General features: G+C 37.0%; 2 protein-coding genes across 2 annotated transcripts; one reads left to right on the top strand and one right to left on the bottom strand.

Moving 5' to 3' along the window:
* Nucleotides 1-42: 42 nt before the first annotated feature.
* TRMT61B (tRNA methyltransferase 61 homolog B (S. cerevisiae)) lies at nt 43-7,403 on the top strand (the record flags this gene model as incomplete). Its single annotated transcript, XM_009582240.1, has 6 exons — nt 43-173; nt 4,327-4,517; nt 5,713-5,804; nt 6,227-6,462; nt 7,094-7,174; nt 7,360-7,403. Coding segments are annotated over 6 exons (775 nt in total), but the record flags the coding sequence as incomplete, so codon positions are not given.
* Nucleotides 7,404-7,659: 256 nt separating this feature from the next.
* On the bottom strand, nt 7,660-14,164 carry SPDYA (speedy/RINGO cell cycle regulator family member A). The gene is made up of 6 exons (XM_009582239.1): nt 13,936-14,164; nt 12,828-12,886; nt 12,470-12,555; nt 10,728-10,899; nt 9,272-9,569; nt 7,660-7,748 (listed from the first exon to the last, which is right to left on the bottom strand). The coding sequence occupies exons 1-6, from the start codon at nt 14,162-14,164 to the stop codon at nt 7,660-7,662; spliced, it is 933 nt and encodes a 310-aa protein (XP_009580534.1).
* Between the last annotated feature and the right edge of the window lie 806 nt (nt 14,165-14,970).

Here is a 14,970-nt window from a genome sequence, read left to right as displayed (position 1 = left end):
TCTATGTCATTGATGAATCTCACCCTTAGTTTCCAAGACTAGTAATGTGCTGTGTTTTTCTCACCCGCAGGATATAAGTGCTATGTTAATGATGATGGATATCCACCCGGGAGACACCGTTTTGGAAACTGGCAGCGGGTCTGGCGCTATGAGCTTGTTTCTATCAAGAGCAGGTGAGAACCTGGGTTTAGAAAACATAGAAGCAGTGCAATTCCCTTATTACACGTTGCCTTTCTTTTGACCAGACACTTATGGTCAGTTCTTAAAAGTTTTGCTGCAGTTCATATGTTCATATATAGTTTGTGGACTTAAAGGAAAATTACATCTGTGCCAGAGCCAGTGCAGGGACTGCAAACTGTTTTGACTGTATGTCGAGGGCCATAGTACAAAGGGTTACCGAAGGCCCTGCAGAAAGCTGAGTTTCACCCATCATTATTGTTGGCTTTGGCTTAACTGTACTAGACTCTTTCTCCAATCTCTTGCCTTTCTCAGTTCCTTTTCCTCATCTTGGTGGACCATGTGAATAATCAGATTGTTGGGTACCAGTGAAAATGCTTATGTGGATGGACACTTATTTTTTCACGTTATAGCTAGCCTGGTTTGATCTAGGTCTCAGTGCTCTAAAAGGTAGAGAGCCTTTGCACTCAGCAATGTGAGTGAGGGTGAAATCTCACCCTTAAACTTCATCTCATCTGTAGGTATCCTATTAGTGGACCACATTTCAGAGTAATTTGATTTATGGGCTCCTGATAGAACAACTTCCTTAAGGAAAGAAAAAACCCAAACCGAAACAAAACCCCTACAGTTGTTTGCTGTAATTACTTTTGCACACACCTGAAAAACAAAGCACCATTTGAATTGGTTTTCAAATTGTGGGGTTTTTTTTTAAATATATTTCTGCTACTGCAGAATACTGCCCTTCTCTGCAATATTAAAGGACTTTTGAGGGTAAAGATGGGAACCTCATCATGGATCATCTTGAACTGACACGCAGAAAAGCCCAAGTTGCATATCCTGAAGGCTTATGTTCAAAGACAGGGTTTGTGGGCAACGCACCATCAGAGGGTGCCAGCAGTGGTCACTGAACCTAAGAAGCACCCCGTATCCTGAGCTTCTGTGAAACCTCAGCACTAACATTTCTTTTTTACTATTTTCCAGTGTGTGTTATAAAGCATTGTTGTAGACTATGCTGTCTTTGTAAAATGTTTATGGTTTGGGCTGCCTTTGTGGCTGTACTCTGTATCATTCAACAGTTCAAGATAGAAAATGTTTCAGTACTCGTGCTTACAGCCAGCCAAGTATCTATGGGAGGTGATGCTTCCTCTTAAACTCTTGTAAGGGAAACAAACTGAACAAATCAGCTGCTCTTTTTGTTCAAGTCCATTAAATAACCTTAGAACTCGAGGGCAGCAAATTAATTTTCTCTTACTCTCCCATGTAGCAATGCTGTATATCTGCTGTCCCTTAGCACGTGCTCCAGGATAACAATACAAGGCTTTTTAGAAGTGTGAGGTTTTTTGAGGAAGTTTAGTATTCAGCAAGTATGTTACCAGTGTCATCGATCCAACCCCGCTCTGGGATGCCCAGTCATACTGCTGAGGATAACATGAGGAATTAGGAATGGTTACACTCAGTGAATGGTACAAACTAGAGTGCTGAGATCATCACGTAAAATTGGTGAGGATGTGTAAGCAGCAGCAAAGGGAATCTGGACGGTCCCCTACTGAGATGAAAAGAGCAGTTTGTTCTTCTTAGTCCTTTGTTCTAGCTGCAGTAATCTCCACCTGGCATACTAATTCAGGTGAAAATATTTATTTTAATGATCAGCCATTAAGTGCAGCCCCAAGATCACTCAGCTGCAGGTGGTCTTGATATATATTGGGCCCAGGTTTTGAGGTCAGCAGTTGCACCTCTGTTCCCTCTCCCTCTTTCTGCCTCCTATTGCTATTCCTTAGTTCCTTCTGATCATCTTTCTGCAGTAAACTAGGATTTTTTGTAGTTCCACGATGGGGTTTTGAAAATAGTATGGGATTATCCTCAAAGCAACCATTGCTGATGTGGGAGCTAGAAGCTGACAGAACAGAAGACTAAAGTCAGCACTTCTGTTTCCAGAGATGCATTTGGAGAGAGGGAAAGTAAGAGTCATTAGCTTTTTCCCATCTTCCCCTACAGGCAGACCCTAAATCCAAAGAAAGAGATTGAATACCTGATGTTGGCTAAGGCAAAAATCAGCTTTTGATAAATACAGCAAATTATTTTCTGCCTTGGATATTCAGTCCACTGTGGCCTTTTCATACAAACGCACCTGGACCTACCAGTTATTCCTCTCCTTTTTCAGTCTTGTCCAATAGGTTCCTTCTGATCACTTTAATTTAGCTGTAACTGTGCCAAGTCGGCAAAATCCTTGGCATCACCAGACTGCTAACCCTGTCCATGGGAAGAAAGCAGTCCTTGTGCGCCAGTTCAGTTCTACCTTGAGGAGAGGGAAAAAGGTATGAGATTGTATTGCTGTTTTCAAATTTATTGAACTTAAATCAGCACCAAATACGGATAGCGTTAGTCACAGCTTAACACAATTTGATGCTGACCCAGAAATAAATAGATTTGATTTGCTTTTTCCTAATGGTCGCTAATTGTGCTACCATTTAATACAGTGATACCCAACAAGAAAGATAGCTGCTACACAGGTAAATGCTGGAATTTAAATCTAGTGGGCACATTACCAAGTCCATGGAAGTATTTAATTTCCAAAATTCTCATTGATTTAACAGATTTCATTAATCTCCTCTCTTCATCTTACAGTTTATATGTTATTTTCCGTTCCTTCTTCAGTCTTTCCCAGAAACTACTAACATGCAACAGGACAAAGTTAAGACTGTGACAAGAATGTGGCATTTGCCATGACTTCGAGATCTTTGAGAACTGGAAAGTATGATGTACGCAAACTTGACATACTGCAGCTTCACAATAATGAAGAGTTTTGCCTAGCTGTTTTAACTACTTGTCTTTATTTTTCCAGAAGTCAGTTTCTAAATGTAGGATATTTTTGGAATGAGCAGAGGGAGGAATAAGACTGACCCCAGTGTGAACAATTTTATTCTTCCAATATTTCCAAACTGATAATCTTGAATAATAAGGAGTTGGTGCTGCGATTCTGCAACTGCTTAAGGTGATCAGAGGTGACACTGCTGAAGCGCTCCCTCTTCACGTGTTGGCTCTGGCCTCTGTCTGATCCAGGGTGAGCTAGATCAGGGAGAGACTGCTGGGAAACCCATCCCTCTTTTGTTCCATTTTCTGAATGGATTCACAGGGGGATCACATAGGTGAGGGAAGGAGCCTGGTGACTCCAACCTAAAATGGCTTAAAAAGTCACAGAACCTCACCCGCTGAGCTGCCGATCGCTGAAAGCTGCCTTCGCTTATTAAAAAGTAGCAAGGAGAAGGAGAAGCTAATGGTGTGATAGGCTTGAGAAATTAGAGTAATACAAGGATAGAATAATACAGCAATGCACATGCTGCTGTCTGTGACTGGATTTCCTGGTAACGCTTCCTTTATGAAGAATATTGTGTATTGGACTCATATGGTAAATTTCAGGATAGTAAATTTATACTTAAAACAAGTAATAAAATAATTTATTGCAGTTACAGACAATAACAGGAAAATAACACAAGCCTGTGTAAATCAAAGAATACACTTAAAAACTTGTCTATGGGGCTGACATCAGTGAGCAGGTGGGGGGGGGTTCTCAGCCCTTCCCCAACCCTAAGAAGGGACACGTGGAGAAAAAACTGCATGGAAAACAGCAAACTTTTGTAAAAATGAGGATTGTCAAAAAAAAAACCCCAGCAGTTTCAAATCTTACTAACAACAGAAGCAGTCACTTTATAGCAGTCTGTCAGCTTTATAGCGTCTGTGAGTAGTGACCCATGTTGCAGCTTTTGTGGCTGGTACCTCTGGTATCTGTAGCAGGAGAATCACAGACTGATAGGGCCACAGATGCTCAAGTTGTCCTTTGCTGCAGGAGTTACTTTGGGAGGACATCTTGGGAACAGTTTGTACTGCTATAACTATGCTTTATTCCATCTGTGGGTTGATGGATTTCAGTCTGTGAAAGAACTAACCCAGCACTTTATCTGCATATATTTGTTTTAAAATAAACTGTAGAAAGAAAAAATAAACTGTAATTGATTGTTTCATATGATTATTTCCTGAAGTGAAGTTGAGATTTAAAGGTGTACTTCTGTCATTTACTATGCTACTTCTTCCTAAATTCTTTATTACAGGGGGGGGAAAGTAGTAAGTGCAGTATCTTTTGTTTGTTTTCAGTTGGGCCCAAAGGACGTGTTATAAGTTATGAAATCAGAGATGATCATCATAATTTAGCTAAGAAGAATTACAGGCACTGGCGTGCTGCATGGGAAATAGGACATATGGAAGAGTGGCCAGATAACGTGGATTTCATTCTTAAAGACATTTCAACAGCTGCTGCGGATATGAAATCTGTAACACTTGACGCAGTAAGTCAAAAAAATGCCCCCATTTGACATTTATCTTTTCTGCATAAATTAAAACCTCTAGTGCTCACACTCACAGTGGGATTCCCGTATCTAGTTTAACATGAGAAAAAACAACCAGATCCTCATCAGTGAAAGAAACATTGTGATTTTTTTTGTCGGATTACAAGTATTTTCAAGGTTTCAGTTACAGTTTCCCAAATGAAAGAGATATGGCTGTAGTACAGAAATACTACAATTAATCACTGCTGTCTTGTAAGCAAAGACAAACTTACTTTCTTGTATTTTGGAGAAACGGATATTTTTGTATCTAAGGCATATATTTCAAACATTAAATTTAAAAAAAATACATAAGCTTATTGAAAATACAAATATGTCAACGCTTAGCTATCAGCTATACAGAACGCACAATGTAACTAAGGCCTAAGTTAGACTAAGGAACGCTCTTGCTTGCTCTCCTGTCCTGCTTTTTAGATCCAGATTTTGTAAAGGGAGACGTGCGGGGGAGAACAGCTAGATGTTAACCACTCTTCCGTGTAAAGCAGACAAACTACTTACATTAATGCTTTAAACAAATTACAACTGTGTTAAACGGTTTGAGCAAAGAAATAAAATATATAGCATAAAAATACAATTTTTAAAACTTTAAATGTAACAGTCCACAGGAAGGATCAGAGATTGCATATCCCATTGTTTTACAGTTTGAATAGTTTTCTAGCAGAAGATGGATAAATTACTAAAGACAGAACTTTTATAAATCTTGAAACAAACAGCAAGGTAGACATTGAGACTGTAGCGTGATCTTTTCATGATAAAGATGCACTTGAACATTTATTTTTTTTACATTTGAAAACTAGATATCCAAAGGTGTTAGTAAATGTAATCTTCTAAAAGTTTTTATTAATGTCAACATTATGGAATTTAATTAGTGTGAGGTTTAACGTTAACACAGAACTACTGCGTTGGTGAAATGCTACTTGCTCTTTTAATAGAAATTCATTTGGAAGTGGCAAGGACTTTGTTTTGTAAATGTGTGGACCTCAGGTTTCTTTAGGTTTTGAGAGGCAGTAATAAAACTGTCTGTGATTAAATACAGCTGTTGTATGCATTCATTTGTTTTCTCAAGCATTGTTATGGAAAAAAAAATTATAGATATATGTTAATATTTACTGGGAAAACATGTATCTTTCTCTTGCAGATAGTTCTGGATATGCTTAACCCTCAGTTGGCTCTGCCTGTTGTACACCCAAGTCTGAAACAGGGTGGTGTGTGCACTGTGTATTTAGCAAAGTGAGTATTTACTTCTGGCGCTTGCACATTTATTCAGGCATCACCTAACATTGTTACAAAACCAAACATCTTTCAAAATATTCATCCAGCGTTAATGAAATGTTTAACAAATTATTTTTTTTTTCCCCCCCATGTAATTTTTTTTTAGGGAGTTGTACTCAGCATAAATTACACTTGGCTGAATCTTTTGGCCTTTACTTTGGGAACTGTAATTATGGTCAGTGGAAGTTTGCACTTAATGACATCCTCAAATAACTGTACTCTTTTCCAATTCAGTAGTCAGGTTGCTAGTTCCTTTACCCTAAAATTGAAGGACTTGTGTAACCTCAGGTAAAGAATGTGACAAAGGCAGCAGAATTGAGACTAACGGTGTATGATTTGAGTTTTCGAAATACTATTTATTCTTTGCATTTCTTCAAAAGCATCACACAGGTTATTGACCTTTTAGAGAGAATACGGACCTGCAAGCTCCCGTTTTTGTGTGAAAAGATCATTGAGGTAACTCATAGAAATTGGTTGGTACTCCCTGCTAAAATCAAGAATTGCAAATCAAGCAAAACGGTGGAAACTCAAGAAAATATTGAAGAACCACCTCAAAAGGAACACGAAGAAATCCAAATTCAGGATCAAGTAGTTCTTAAAGAAAGTGAATACAATGGTAAGAACATTATTGCTGATGAGATATCCTGTAACTGCAATTTGATAATCCAAGGATATAATGAAGGCAAAGTTTGTAGGAAGAGGCAGTATTTTTTTTCTTAGGTCAGCTGAGATTGTTGTGAAGAACAGACAAGCTTCTGGACAGCCTAGACCTTGTCAGGTTTGAAAAAGGATATGTTAATAGTTATTTAAATATCTCATTAAAAATCTAGACTAAATAGAAAATAAATTGTAGTCTGCAAATAAAGAACGACTGCCCTCCTACTAGTGTTTTCAAATTTTTATTTTTTAATAAAATTCAGTCCTCTATACTTGTCCTGTTGCTGCTTTAGAGGACCCTGATGGGCTTAAGGATTCCACAGAAGAATCAGTTACCAGTGTGCTCTGTTTTGTAATCCTGCTGTTCTGGCAAATCCAAAAAAGATGCCTCATACTAGTACAGATTTGAAAAATCCATAGTAGAGCAAAGAGGTCTGAATGTAATGATAGGTGACAACTAGGCACTTTAACAGAAGCAAAAAGAAAATCAAAATATGTCAAGGAAAAATAATCCATGCGTATTGGCAACTCTAGTCTGCGTGTGTGTTTTAAACTTGTTGGAAAGAATTAAAAAAATTTATTTCTCACAGAATCACTTTCTGACAACGCTGAAACATCCTGCTTGGTGCCTTACGTTGCTAGACCATCGTATTGGCAGGATGCTCATTCAGGTGAGACACTTGGAAAATATTTTTTTATCTTAAATGTTTAGTGGTATTTTATTTTCAAAAATACTATTTTTTTTGTACTAGCATTTGACATGTTACTATATCATGAAATCATGAAGCTTATAATAATAAACTAATCATTGTATATTGAAATACTGAAGTAGTAACTTGTTTTGTTTTTCAATTAGCATTCCTTACCAAGCTGAGAAAGTTTCGACCACTGCTTTCTTGATGCTGCTCAGATGTTAGCTGCTAATTTGAGTATTGTATCAGAATAAAATAAAATTTTACAAAGTAGCTGCTACATTTTGCAAGTTGTGTAACTTTTAAGTAATGACTGCTTTGATTTCTACTGCATATGAAGTTGGAAATCCCACCTACTATTTAAAGGGAAAAGTTTTTACAGACTCAGCAGGTATGGTGTTGCTGTGTTCAACACAGATTGTTCCGCAATGCAATGTATCTGTTTCTGTCTCATCTGGTGTATTTCATTCTTCGTTGCTTGTAAACCAATCCATGGATTTGTCTTGGTTCAAGGTGCTACCTCGTCTCCTTTTGCTGGACAGGCTCTGACAGTCTGCCAGAAATAAGGAGAAAAAAAATTTAGTAAGAAAATAATGGATCAAAGTCTGCCCTTTGAAATGCAAGTGAAGCAGCTTCTGACTTCATTGGCTGCCAACTGGTGGCTATCAGTTTCTTTAAGAACAATGTTCTTAAAGCACAACTGTAAGAGAAACTGAAATTCACTGAATTTGGTCTCTTGCTAAAGCTGTGCTTATTTCAAGAAAAAGACTGGTTGTTGACATGTATAGCTTTGGTTCGCTTCCACCAGCCATGCTGAAAGTTGCCTGGTTATTTGTGAACTTAATATAAAGCATTCTCAAATGATCAAAATAAACACAATTTTTTTGACCTTGTCAGATATGAAAAGCAAGATCTCTTAGGTAAATACAGATTTAAAATTAAGTCTTTTAGGGTCTCACATAAGTCTCCACATAAGCACGTGGTGATGTTTAACACATTAGATTTATTAAATCCACCCGTTGTGGCCACCTGACTTGTTCTGTATCTCAAGGAAGATTCAAATGCCAAATTTATCAAAGTTGAGGGATCCCTTGAGAATCACAGTTGTACTGAAGCTGTCAAAAGCAGTAACATAATCCTACTACAATAGTGAAAATTTGGGTATTAGTGAGAACATATGCAAATAAAAAATAGAGCTATAAATAACTGTAACCCTGTATTAAATAAGTATACTAAGAACTCTGCGGTGGTTAAGCACAGGAAAGTATCTTTGCAGAACTGAGGCCTTATACAGTTCCCCCAGGAAGTTTACATCTCAAGTGTGTTCCACTCTTAATAATAAATTAACGAGCGTTTGCCCTATGACTGCTGTATGTAATGGAGGCTTCTCATACAAAGGCTCAGGACGCTATTTTGAGTAGATTAATGTGCAAAGATTCAATTACATGAAACAATTTTCACAATAAACTCTGGTATTGTTTTCTACTTGTACCCTAATCTTAAAAAGAAATCTTGTATAAACTCTGTCAACAATTGAGATACATTTAAAGGAAAATGTGAATTGTGATTTAACATACATCCAAACTGATGACAGCAACTGAGAGCCTGCCCTCTCTAAAAACAGTGCTCTCAACAAGAGCACTTTAACTCACGTAACACATGCTCTTTTAACTCACATGACACACACCAGTATTTTTACTGTTTCGTATAGCCAATCCTAACTGTTTGAAATAGGATTCTCAATTTAATTTATAATGCAAGAATAGTAATAAATGCCTAAATAGACTGGAACACAACCCAAAATCTACCATAGTAGATGAAGGTAATTTGAAAAGACTCAGAATATAAAGCAGTTGGTACTTCCAGGAAGTCAAGAGACAGGATGTGAAAACGAAACTATGGCAGTAAAAGCACAGTTCTGCCAAGGTAACTGCAGTTGTAATAGGGATTTTTGCTAACAGAGATCACGTCTTGTCATACCAGGAAGGACACAGTAGTCCCTACAGTAGTCTGAAGGGCAAATACCACCTCAGTTGCCTAAACTAATTGAAAGTTATTTGCAATATTAAATCATACCTTGGCCATAATAAAAAGGAGAATCAGTGAGCATTTTTTCAGTTGGAAAGGTGTCCTTCGAATTCTGGGATGAAGGCAATTCCATCATCTCCAAAGTTGCAGTAGATGAGGAGGAAGATGATGATAATCCTAGTCGTACAAATCTTCCTTTCTTACCACAAAGCAAGCAGTCTGTAGGAGTAGCACTAGGTCCTCGGGGCAGCTGTACTTCATCACCGTCGTAGTTTCTTACAGCTCCACTGTGGTGCATAGAACGTTCTCGCTGCCATACGTAATGTGTTGGAGCAATAGCCATCACCTATCGGAACAGCCATTACATCAGAAACCGTAAAAATGATGGGAAAACATACAGCAGAAAACAAGGGATCCAATTCATGTATGGCAGAGAATTAATACTACATAGCTGAAATGGGTATCATCTATTATCTATCTGCTTCTGTCTCACGAGAAAGTTTGCTGCCTTAAGCAGGAGTCAGTGAACCAGTTATGAATCAGATGTGGAAACACAACAGTTTACAGCCTTGTATATTCACGTGAATCATCACAAATACCAGCTTATGCTTTGTATGTTGGGCCGAAGGTGGTGTCTTTTACTAACTACTAAACGTAAACTAGATGGATCTTCTGGTTCACAACGTCACTGAACTAATGACCATTGGAAGCTGGGAGGGTGTGCTGGGAAAAGCGTTCTACACTTGCCTTGTTCCTTGTACTTTTCCCATAAGCATCTAATCCCATCCCCAGAGATGGGATTCTAGAGTAAATGAGATTTTCTTTTCCACCAGCTGTAGTAAACATTACGTTCTTAGAACATGACAGGGTTTTTCCAGACAGGTACAGTCCACCTGAAAAGTAAGGAATGTCTTTTTTCCCTTCCTAGTATGTTTGAAAAATGCAGGTTGTAACACTGCATTAATAGTAGAGAATGTTAAAAGTGTGTCCTTCTAAGTTTTTTTTAAATGCAGTGAAAAACCCTTACCTTAAAAAGTCAATTGAAGTTATATTATTGATTTTGAAGGGATTAAAATTCCACCTGAGGTGCTGCGATTTTTATTTTAATGTTTTACTTGTGTACAGACTTATAATTTGTAAAGCAAACACACACACACAAAATTATTTCTAACGTGAATGAAGTGAAACAACCAATGGTAAATTTTAAATAAAAATATTTGCATAAAGCAGAAAGATTCTGGTCAATAAAAACTTCACTTTTAGCAATAGTGTAAATGTAAAATATTCTAGTTTACCTTAAAAGCACTGTTTCAAAGAATGTATTTTAAATGTAGAAGAAAAAAAATTCATGGAGGACAAATGCACCATTACCTTTTAGCTGCATCTTTTCTTTCCCATGGCTTGCCTACGCACTTTAGGGAAGAAATTATTTGTATAGAACTAGATTGTTAGCTGGTGTTAATGGTTGTAGTTTCAGCATCTACAATATTAAAACCCTCCCTACCTCTTCACAGCAGCGTCTGCTTACAATAGCCCTGTAGTCAATTCTACTCCATAGTTGATCTCTTAACTTTAAGAAATCAGGGAAGAGTTTTCTCCAGGCTTTTCCCAAAGCCCATGGGAAAATGTCATACTTTGATTCTTCATCGTCTTCCTCAACAGTATTTGCCAGATACCTTCAAACATATATATGTTTGTATCTGTAAATGTTGTTCAATCTTAAATCACTGTATTAGTATGATTTCTAACATTAAAAGACATAATATTGAAATAGTTCTTTTTCCTGATATTGTGAGAAAAACTGCTAACAAAATACAGCCTTCTCAGGAGTACAGTATTTTCTTAATCAGAAAGTTCCATGTGTATCCTTTGGGTAAATAAAAATGTAAGCTATTGTAAAAAATCCTTTACCCTAAAGTCTCCTAAATGAGTAGATATGCAAGAACTAAGATATCCTGACAGCTTTCTCCAAACTGGCAAGATAGCCTTGCACTAAAATGAACAGTTTCTGACTGATTCTCTAAGTAAAGCTTAAAACTATCTCATAAAATTTTGAACTGTACATTTTCTACTTCATGCATTTTAGCTATTCTTGGAAAATTATGTTGCTCACATTAAATTAGCAGCAAACAACTAAATACAGGTCTACCTTCATGTATAAATGAAAACCTTAAATGACTTTTTTAATGTCCATATTTCCCCCTTCCTTCACTATGTGCTACTTTTGGTTCTGCGTCGTCTTCTCAGACAACAGGCAAATACTTATTTTCTCTGGATTCACCTGATACCAAACTCCTGTTAATCCTGAAAAAATTATGACTTTTAGTCTCGTCCCCAATTTTTTTAACCCCAATATTCCCTCTAGTCCCAGTCTCACCAGACCCCTTGTCCCTTTCTAATCCTCTCACTCTTCTGGCCTGGCTTTTCTCCCTTCAGTGGAGTCAGACGGCTTCCTCCTCCATGCTCAGTGGATGCTATCCAGAATACCATTTACAGCAGAGGAAACAGCCGTTTTTCTCCCTGCACTAGTGTGCAAATCAGAGCATCCGAGAAGCACTATTACAGAAAAAGATGACCTAAGCACCATAATGCTATGAAAGAAAATGCTGAATCACTCTGCAGGTATTGCCAAATACGGAGAGATTATATAGGCTTGGTAAAGACAGATTACTCATTGCACCTCTGTTTCAAAGTATAGAAATTTTAGAACTGTGCAGAAAAGTTCTCAGAAATTCTCTAGCAACATTTTTACAGTTGACTTAAATCATCTTGACAGAAACTTTAATAAAAAGTTACTCCCGAGGTGCATATCATGATGAAACGTTTCAGTACAAATGACTTAAAGGCTGGCAAAGATATAAAATAGGGTCTTATAACAGGAAGTGTGAGCCATGTATGTGTTGCCATGTATTGTCCTGCGTAAATTTCTTGTAATGCTTAAAAAAGTTCACAGATTGACAGTTTGGTAGGCAGAATGCCACGCTATGTATCAGAACACCAACGCAAACGTCCCCTCACTGCTGCTCAAGCTTGTTCCACACAGGTGGTCATCAGAGGAAGAACGTTGAATTTGCACTATTTATGTATAGCATGTAGATTACGTTTCTATACTTCATATAGAACCAAAACAACCACACACTCATTAAAGAAGTCTCATTGTATATCATAATTATCAGTGGCATAAACAAAGAAATAAAATAATGCAAAGTTTATCCTAATAAAACCAGATAATTGAAAAGTACTTACAGAGCGACAAAGAAATTGATTCTGGTATGCTCATTTATTGTGAAGTTAGCCCTCTTGAAATAAACGAAAGTCATTGCCAAGAGATACTGTTTTAAAATGTAAAATGTTACATTCATTATTAAGTACCAATATATTATTTCAGCACATCATTTCCTAAAACGCTTCGCACATTTATCTTGCACCAAGATATTTTGGTCATTTCTATCAATGAGGAAAGCATAAATTGAGTTTCTTGAAGCTTCCATATGAACACATTAGAAGAAAATTATGGTCTATATTTGCATTACAGTATCAAGTGATTAAGAGCAGATTTTTCACTCAATAAATGTTCTATTAACTAAGAGGGAAATACACTTACCTTGTCTGCAATTTTACAGCAACAGTCCATCCAAAGGAAGTCTTGGATTAGATCATCATCTGCAACAAAAGAAATTGTAGCATTTCAAACCCAAAATTGTTTTTGTTAGAAAGTATTTGTAAATAAATAACAGGTGGTCCTTTTAATTAAACCAAATAAAAAGAAAGAAGCTGAACTGGCAGTAGAGAACAGAGAAACTGAAGGGAGAAAGAGATAAGATATGAAAAAGCTTAAGTGACAAAAGATGACAAACTACCAGAAAGGCAAGGTGGAAAAACCAGTGACTATATTTCATTCTCAGTAATAGCAAGTGAAGGTGAAAAATCACCAGTATTTTTTCTATTTGTGTAACTTCTTCCTGCGCTAAGTGGTTCCATTTAATAGCATACCGTTATTTCTGATGAACCATAGACTGTTGAGGTCTCTGCTCCCTGATTACCTGACAGCCTTTATAAGGCAATACTTGCCTGCTTATTTGTGGTCAGTGCATCACTGTCTGTGAACATGTACTATAATAGTATTACAGCAAACTCTCTCTGATTCACTCCTGTATTCAAGGTTCAAATAACAACCAAGTGCAGTCTTCCACTATTACTTAATCTCTTTGCTAAATTAAATAAATACAAAACTTTGTGTGAGACACAAATGCGAAAGAGATGCTACCATTCCTCAGATTTTCTTCCCATTCCACTTCTCCCCCTAAATGTTCATTCCCACAATAAATAACATGTTTATAAGACTGGGAGTCCAGCCTTTTTTAAGCCTTGTGTAAAACAAGGTGTACATTGTTTTACATGTACTTGTTGAAATATAAGAGAAAATAGAAAGGAAAGGGAAATGATCATAAAAGGAAGTATTATACCACCTTGGTTTAATTTGTAATTTAAAAAGATACTTTTCATCAGTTTGGAAGCACTTCTTGTATTTTTAACTTAGGCATTAAATATTTATGCACTAAAATATAACAACAAAATACATTTAGACAAAGACATGGCCATGAGTATCTATATAAAAAGCACTCCCAAAATTACTGAGTTTAGAAAACATACTTGCTTCATAGTTTTCTACTGGTCAGTCAATACATTGATATCTATTGTTATTAACCTACCAAATAGTTTAAAGAAAGCTGTCATTTCCTGACGCTGAATAACTAGACGTGGTCCCTTTGGACATCTATATTTATGACTAGGAACCTTTTTTTCACAATTTTCTTCATGGTCTTTAAAAGTAGGCCGCTTTAGTCTAATAAGGTTTTTTTGCTGATGTGATCTGGATGCACTCGATTTTACATGAACAGTGACAGTGGGAGGCGTCTGACATACCAGATTGTGTCTCATTTTGGTAAGTAAAGGTTCCTGTTAAAAAAGAAGAAGAAATTAACTACAAAAATAGTCAGCTTCAGCAATCGTTCTCTGTATTTTTGTTCAAATGAAGCGTTTCAGTAGAGCTTGTACGTCAGGTGATACAAAAATTAATTGTATCAGTACTAATTATCAAAGTCTTGTGCCCTAAGCCAACTATGTAGATTTCTTTAGTTTAGTTCTAATTTGGTAAAGCTTTCAGTGGAAGGAGCCTTCAATCTTTCTTTTTCCATTTAAAATTTTGAAAAATTGAAAAAAGTCCTTTCCAGAAAAAGTTGCCGTCAGACCCTCATAGCCCTACACACTTAGATCTACCAAAAAATCTCCATTCCTCCCCTCCAATTTGTGATTGTGTATTTTTAAAACAACATTAATAGAATTAATGCAACAGAACCATAATTGAGCCATGTAACATTAAAATTGAAGTCTTGAGCTCTTGATTTTTATAACATTTGGTTATAGCCATTGGGAATAAAAACTTATCCCTCATGTAGGACATACGCTGAAGGGATAACCAACGAGACTAACCTGAGGTGTTTGTAAATGTAAAAATCAAGAAGATACCAAATGTAGTGTGAGGAAAGGTATATTTAGACAGGAGCAAACGCATTTACTCCTTCAGTAGGTCCCTCCACAGAGCAGAGAGCTGCCCGAAGCCAGCTCACAGCAGCCCACCTGGCTCTCCAGCTCCTAGTTAGCTGCCACATTAAAAAAAAAAACCCTAAACAAAAAAAGCCAAACAAAACCCCAAAGCCCGTCACGTGTGGATGTGATTACGCTCT

This window comes from Fulmarus glacialis, unplaced genomic scaffold (assembly GCF_000690835.1).
Source record: "Fulmarus glacialis isolate BGI_N327 unplaced genomic scaffold, ASM69083v1 Scaffold50437, whole genome shotgun sequence".
In the NCBI taxonomy this organism is placed as follows: domain Eukaryota; kingdom Metazoa; phylum Chordata; class Aves; order Procellariiformes; family Procellariidae; genus Fulmarus; species Fulmarus glacialis.
This window is presented reverse-complemented; position numbering and strand designations above follow the sequence as displayed.